A 7348-nucleotide genomic window follows, 5' to 3' on the forward strand; every position below is an offset into this window, starting at 1 on the left:
TTAAATAAAGAGTTTAAACCAGAACATTCTCACTGACCATAATACCTGCTACTTAACTTTCTCCAGTAATTGTTTGACTTCCCTCTTGCTTCAATTTTTTATACTTTTGCTAGATATTTTGAGTATTTTATTTTTGTTTTAACAGCCATATCTCTCACTTGTTGTCTTGACAATTAAAACATCTCTTGTGGCATTTTCCACTTGTGACACTGCTGGTGTACAATCTTAACTTTCAATAAGTTGCATTACATGTCTAAATTTCACTACAGTGGTGTGGTGGTCAGGAATGTATCACCATTGCCCTCTGCTGGGCTGACAGACACTCACCAAATGCTGTTGATTGAAAAGAAGCAGATTTAAAGATGTTAAGATATTAAGATATTAAAGATGATAGATATAATAGCCAAGTGAACTGAGAAGGCTGCTTAAGCTGCATGGGCAAACTTTATCAAGGAAGAATATGCTTGCCAAGGATAGTCTAAAAAATGTAGCAAGAGATGAAAGACTTGAACATTCTTTCTCTTGCTCAGCCCTTGATTCATGAGACAGTCTCTTGCTTGAAGCCATTTGTTCCTTCCTGAAGGATACAGCTTGGGGCAATTCCTCAAAACCAAGTTTAAAGTCATCAGGTTCTCATTTTAGTAAGACTCATACCTTAAATACTACCCCAAGATAAAGAAGGTACCAGATGACAGAATATTTTTGATCACCTGTGAGAACTTCTAGGTGTAGCCTTGCTCCTTGTTTCTCTTGAAAGAAGAGTGCACTTTCTGGACTAGAGTCACTCAACTGTATATGACACAATGGAAGAATAGGAATGCTCAGGAGTCCTTAACAGTGTTCCCTTTTATTCTTATTAAGCAGTAGTGGATAGGGAAGAAAACTCATGCCTTTTTTAGGTTGTAACTATTCAATATTGATCAAATAATATCAAGTGCTACAGTGTAGAAGAAAACAGGAATGCTATGAATCCCTATCTCTGTCTCTATACAGGAAATCTTACACAATGACACTTCACCATTCCTTTCCCCTGTCCCAAACTGTTTCACTTTCAGGGATGAGATATCTTTTAGAAGTTTTCTTCTACAGACTGATGTAAGCTAGGTAAATAATAAACCAGCAATTCTGTAATCAACAGGAAATCTGTCCTCTTGGCATACCAGTGGCATACTTGGTTTTCATATCACTTTTCTTTCTTTAATGCCACTTGCTTTCTTGAGGTTCATGAGGCTTTATTTACCTTAGTGGACCCTGGTCATCAACCCAATCCTACGAGAGATACAAAAGGTTTTTCTTGGTGCTTTAAGAGAGAAATCATTAATGCAGTGTGAAAGACTATTAAGTGAGGATACTCATTCATGGCAAATCTGTTGCTGAAGAAGTAATCTGTTACAAGGTGGAATCTCTGTTACAAGGTAGGTTTGTCTAATGTATTAATGGTAAAGACTTTACCTCAAGCCTTTGACATTATAAAATTTTCACCCTGAAAAACATGTAATGGCAGCCACCCTCGGTTTTCACACGTCTTCTGGCTGTTTTAGACCTTCCATACTGTATCCCTCCCTCTTGAACACCTATACAAAATCCATCCTCATGAATCATGGGTGGGTCAGTCACTCTGTTCAAAAGTTAAAGCTTCTTAAATATTACAGGAATAGGATCAAGGAAATGCTAATTTTTGCATAGCTAAAGTGTCCATGCAGCTTAAATAAGCTTAAGTGAATCGAACATACTTCATGTCTACAAAATGTAGATCTAATTTAAGGTTAAATTAGATTACAGAGCATGTTTTAGGTGGACAGTTTCTCCTGACTTGCATAGGTAAGACAAGTAGAAAATGATCAAGAATCTTTTGCTCTTATCCACTGTTCTGTCTCTAAAGAAGCAACTTCTGTAAGGGTCTGGTTATCAAGACAGGTGTGGTTTTATTTTATTTGCCTCTGTTGTTTATCCTATCCCTTTCTTGAGTAGAAAATGGATATTTTTTTCACAGGACTCCTAGGCATTTAAAAGCATCAAGCATTTTGATAACAGTAGATATCTTTCAGAGGAAAGCCTACTGGATGTTTATTGCACATCTTTTTTTTTTTTGAGATCATTAAACTCAACACGTCAGAAAGAGAAATAATATGTCTCAAACTTTATTAGCTCTAACGTTGTCTGTTGTCTTCAGCTAAAAGCTCCTGTTACTTCATGTCCAAACACACATGTGTATACACTACTGGTGTACAGAAGGTGCTAGCCAATGGCTAAAGATTGGTTACTGAAAAGCTTTGTGATTATTTCCTGTGGAAATATTTGATCTGGCAGCAGCTCTTATCACCAACATGAAATTCTAGCTATGAGCCGATTTTCAGAATATAATGATCTAAAGATCTGTAGTAAAGCCTACACTAAAAAAAAATAATCAATTTATACACATAACTTTACTGTTAAGTTTAAAAATCTCATTACATGGAGATGTGTTAGCAGTTTTCATCTTGCACTACTGAAAGAGATCCAAAAAGCAATACATAAACTAAACCACTTAAAAAGGATTTTTTAATAGAAATTACAGTATGATATGCAGCGTTGAAGTCTCTTAGTATTTAATTGCTTCTCATTTTTCATGGAGACTTTTGAAAGTCTCCATGTTGACTATAACAGAGCTTTAAAGAGAGTTAAGTATATTATATACCTGCCCTTTTTGCAAATAATAATCAATATTACATAAGAACTGCAGCATTTAATAATTTACAGGCAACTAAAGGGCTCTAACCTTGACAACAGAAAAGAGGAAAAAGCAGCAGTGAAAACCCATTTGTTTTTTTCCTTAAGGCTAGATTGGAAGGACCATCGCTGCCTTCCTACGAGAATGATCAGCATGGTTTCTGTGACTCCATCTCAGTGTTTGCCTGGACGTAGGTGAGTTAAATATTCCTAATTGAAGTAATTATGCTATCTGCTATTTTAAGTAGATGTGAAAAAGCCACAGGTAAAACCCTTCTTTCCTCTTGTACAGCTTGAGGAGTAGAATTTCCATTGCCAAATTAAACTTGAAAACAGCAAAAGCATTGCAGCTTTGAGCAAGACTGAAAAACTGGTTTATAATGGAGAGACTGGTAATCACAAGCTGAGACATAAGCTCACAGAAAAAGCTTGCTGACAGCTAGTCTACTCAATGCACGCTGTTTCAATTGGTAGCCAGGGTAATTAGCTTTGAGTGCAATGGAGCATGCTTCAGAAATTCTGTTAATACACAGCCATATAGGCTATTTCAGAAAGGTTTGAACATAAAAAGCTTGTAGCTATTTAAAGCAGCAGGAAACCTTTTTACCTGCCACAAGTATATATTATAAGAAGCAATTACTTGTCTTAGCAAAACAGACTGACCAAAAAGTTGACTGCAGGCTTCCCCCCCAAGTTCAGTCAATTCTCACAGGGGTAGCTTCATCTGAAGTTACCTCAGTACTTTTGCTTACCTGCTCAAAGGCACTAAACTGCTTAAAATAATTATGAGTTACACTGGCAGTCTTAACTTGGAGTGTGCCATAATTCAGCTGGAATGTCCACATGCAAGGGGTTCTCTGGAGTGCCTGCTCTAGGAATACTCATCAGTTGGCATCCGGTACTATTTCAGGTTATGTTACTTCAGAGAGTTTTGCATGACACTAGAAAATATTTGTACCTACTAAACCCTTCTTAGAAGATTCAGCTCACTTTTCAGGTTTGTTTTCATATGCATCTCTGTTTTCACAAGGGAAAAACAGATTGTGCCAGGTGAGAGTTCTGGTGCAATGTCACCAACATGAACTTGCATTGTACCTAAATACTTTGGACAGGTTAAATAGAGACTACTTCTGTATTTAAATTCTTCTTCCTCTATCCTTAAGGTAATGCTGTACTTATCAGCACACACTTTAGTCATAGCAGCTGGTGGGAGTATCAAAACTAGTCCAACAGTAAGGTAAAAAGGTTTTAATGGTATTAGAAAAAAAAAAAAGACTTTAACAAATTTAAAAATAAGCCAGTTAATACAAAAGCATCATGATACTACACTAATGATTAGGAGAGTAATACAGACAGGCCAAATGAAGCCTTCTACCCCACAAAGCAAGTATTTCCACCTTCGCTGTGTTTTACAAGTTAGTGCTTACATTGCACCCAAGAGGCAGGAGTTTGTTACAGAAAAAGCACAGAAGTTAAAGGATTTTGAATTTACTTTAACTGATGAAATTAGCATGAGAAGTGAAGTTTGTAGATCCAAGGCTAGAGCTTAATGCCAGACAGCAGCTGGCTAACCCCTATGCTCTGTTCATTAACTATGCCTCAAAGTGTCTCCCAGAGGTATTCCATCCTTTACACTGAAAATGGTGGGAGGACAAAGTAAGCAAACTGCCTGGGGCTTCAGAAGCCAAGGTCCATCATTATCAGATGGAAGCTTCTGGCTTCCAACCAGGTATTCAAAGCTGAACCCTTACATGCTGTGTTTAGCAATACCATTGTTCTAGTATTCTGCAAAAAAACCTCAAATCCCTTTGGTTACACATGATTTGAATCATCACAGGAGTTTAAGCCTCAGGACAATGTCCAGATTTTAGTTCTCTATAGCCAGACCACAGTATGACCAGCAAACTATGGCTCCCAGGGTGAATCTTTGCTTCTGTTGATCCAAAAAGTGAGCAGCACTCCAGTCTTATTTTCTGCGTTTTGAACTAAGCCAGTCTCCCCAGGGGAGCGTTTTCTTGCCCTTTGACGTGCTCCTTAGGGAATGCAAAGTCTGCACTTGTTGTAGACGCTTGGAGAGCTCCTGATCACAGGCTTGCTGCAGAGCTTCAGCTTTCTGCTTGTCCCATCTCAGAGCCGAGGCCAGGGCTTGTGTGTCTTCTTTCAAGACCAGCTGTAGCAAGACAGATAGAATTCTAAGAGTCTTTTCTACTGATGTTCCTCCACCACTAACCCCTCTGCCCACATAAAGAACAGCAGTAGTGAGACACCTGTTTAGTATTGGAAATTTGGTACCGAAGATGTTTCCAGCTCTCATAATCTATCTTGTGGGCTAGTGGATTTTCAATATTCTACCAACACCTAGAACTTGAAGCTATATTCAGATGTTCAAAGGAACAAAAAGCAGTTACTTAGTTTCTATAGCAGAGGAAAACAAGAGGAGCAAGTTCAGAGCATTAGAAAGAACATATTCTCTAATGGTTAAAGTTTACCTAGACTTTCCTTTCCAAGCTATGGGTTTATTTACACTGTTTTCCAAAATAAGGAGGTTTTTATTTTAATTTGGGGTGTGTAAAAGAAATATAGCTAGATGCATCTGCATACAAAAAAAAAACCCAAAACAACTTGCTGGTAAGACAGCTGAAACACTGTCTGACTGTGATTTGGCAGAGATCAAAACCAAAATTATTTTGTGGCTTTTCAGAGGACAGACTAGAGTACTTGGAATAATGTCAACTGGTTATTGCAGAGGAGCTGCAAGCAGGGGCATAGCAATATTGAGGAAGAGAAATAGATTAAATCTCACCACTTTGAGACTGAGATATATTGATATTAGAGCCTCCAGAAGCAAGGACAGCTTCCCCTATAACCCATCTCCCCCCAGGGAGAGATCTGCCAGAATACAGTTATGTCATTCTCACCCACCTCTAGATCTTGACTGTCCAAGCAGAGCTCTGGAGCAGGTCTGTCTTTCAGTGCAGCCAGGATCTGGTCACTGAGCGCTGTTTTGGCTGAAGTGCCTGTACTGCTGGTACCTGTGTCAACCACATCCATCTCCTCTCTTGGTACAGGCTCAGATTCTGAAAAGTAGCAGAATCATTATAGCCCAGGAAAAGCAGCCTGAACTGCTTTGATGGTTTTAAGATTAATAAAAATATGCATTCTATCCAGCTGCATCCTCTAAATTAAGAAATCCACAATGTTAAGGGTGACTAGGTGATTTAAGCTTTTCCCCCAGTATTGTACTTTCGGGCCTTGTGAGAAATGTGACACAGCAGTGAGAGGACCCCTGGTCTCACCCAGTCAGAGAATTCTTACACTGTACCAGCTATTACATCCACCATGTTAAAAGCTGCTAAGCAAGTGACTTGCTCCAGTCCTTCACTCTGCCTGATTTATTACACTCAACTATTTCAGGCATCTCTGAAAAGCTCCTTCTCTAGCATCCTACTGCTCCCTACCTGCTACTTTGCTTAAGACACTGTCTTCATTTTTCAAGGCCTTTAGGTAGAGTTCCAACAGCTGTTTTGACTGGCGTTCTTCTTCTCGTCTGTCCAGCACCTGCTGCAGGGTGTCCTGCAATACTTGGATTTTGGTTTGACTTTGGGCAAGTTCTTCTGCCAGGTCTGAACGTGGTACATCAATAAGCACCTTAAAACAATGAGAGTGCTTCTGTTACATGGACTGATTGAGTAACTCATTCCATTACACTGATTACAGTACAAACAGCAAACCTCCTGAATGACAGAGCCTCCACCTTCATGAAACCCAGCATTTTTCACAAGGTTTCTTGTCACAGCAAGTCAGCCTACTTATGAGAGGCTGTAGTGACACTCCACCAGCCAGCATTCTTTACCAGAAGCCAAAAGGCAGCCAGGAAAGTGTGAAATCACGTGTGTTCTTAACAGAAATCCTGACAACTCCTGGCAATCAAAGTACCTCTTCTTAAGAGTGCATGGGAATACACAAAGGAACGCCAACAGCCTCGCGCTTAGGAAGCTGCATGTTGCAGGAGGACGAGAAGAGGCAGTTGTCACCATGCCTCAGCACATACAGGGTGTTAAACAGTCAGACACTCGAATCGATCAGCTCTGGAAACTGACAGCAGTTCTTCAAACCCCTCTGGAGCAGATAGGTTTGGCATGCTGCTCAGCCTCCCCTTTAGACACATCACACGGGTGTCTGGTTTTCAGGAAGGAGCCCACCTCAGCTGCCCACCCACTGCCCCAGTTGGAAAGACATGCTGTGAGGGACAATCAGTGATTAAAAGCATCCTTTACAAACACACTTGCGAGTGTTTCCCCTCAAGGAGAAATTTTACTCTAGCACCAGACCAGCTTTTGTTTTTCATTGTGCATAATTAAATTAATATTACAGCAGCTCAATTAAGCTTGAGATAATGTTTACTTATTCCCTTCTCTGCCATCTACCAAGATAAGTTGATGATGGGCAGAGCCAAGGACAGGAATTAGAGGTTTTCCCCACTGTACCTGGAGGTCTTCTTCAGACATCAAGATGATATTAGACAGATCATCCTTCAGCTGCCTGGCCAGCTGCTTCCATTTCTCCGCAGCACTGTCCACTTCATCCACAGACTCTGAGAGCCAGGCTGTTCCACTGTCTGACACAAGAGTCATCAGTT

The 7348-nt window shown here is 39.8% G+C and overlaps 1 protein-coding gene across 1 annotated transcript in view; it reads right to left on the reverse strand.

The window, feature by feature from the left end:
- Window positions 1-4658: 4658 nt before the first annotated feature.
- The window catches only part of DFFA (DNA fragmentation factor subunit alpha), a gene marked incomplete at its 5' end in the record, with an annotated part of 2937 nt that continues 247 nt past the window's right edge, over window positions 4659-7348 (reverse strand). Inside the window, 4 exons of the mRNA XM_010170291.1 lie at window positions 4659-4879; window positions 5632-5786; window positions 6168-6357; window positions 7197-7327. Of these exons, the coding sequence (XP_010168593.1) occupies window positions 4676-4879; window positions 5632-5786; window positions 6168-6357; window positions 7197-7327 (680 nt within the window). The remainder of the gene's footprint in view (window positions 4880-5631; window positions 5787-6167; window positions 6358-7196; window positions 7328-7348) is intronic.

This window comes from Antrostomus carolinensis, unplaced genomic scaffold (assembly GCF_000700745.2).
Source record: "Antrostomus carolinensis isolate BGI_N321 unplaced genomic scaffold, ASM70074v2 scaffold14446, whole genome shotgun sequence".
Classification (NCBI taxonomy): domain Eukaryota; kingdom Metazoa; phylum Chordata; class Aves; order Caprimulgiformes; family Caprimulgidae; genus Antrostomus; species Antrostomus carolinensis.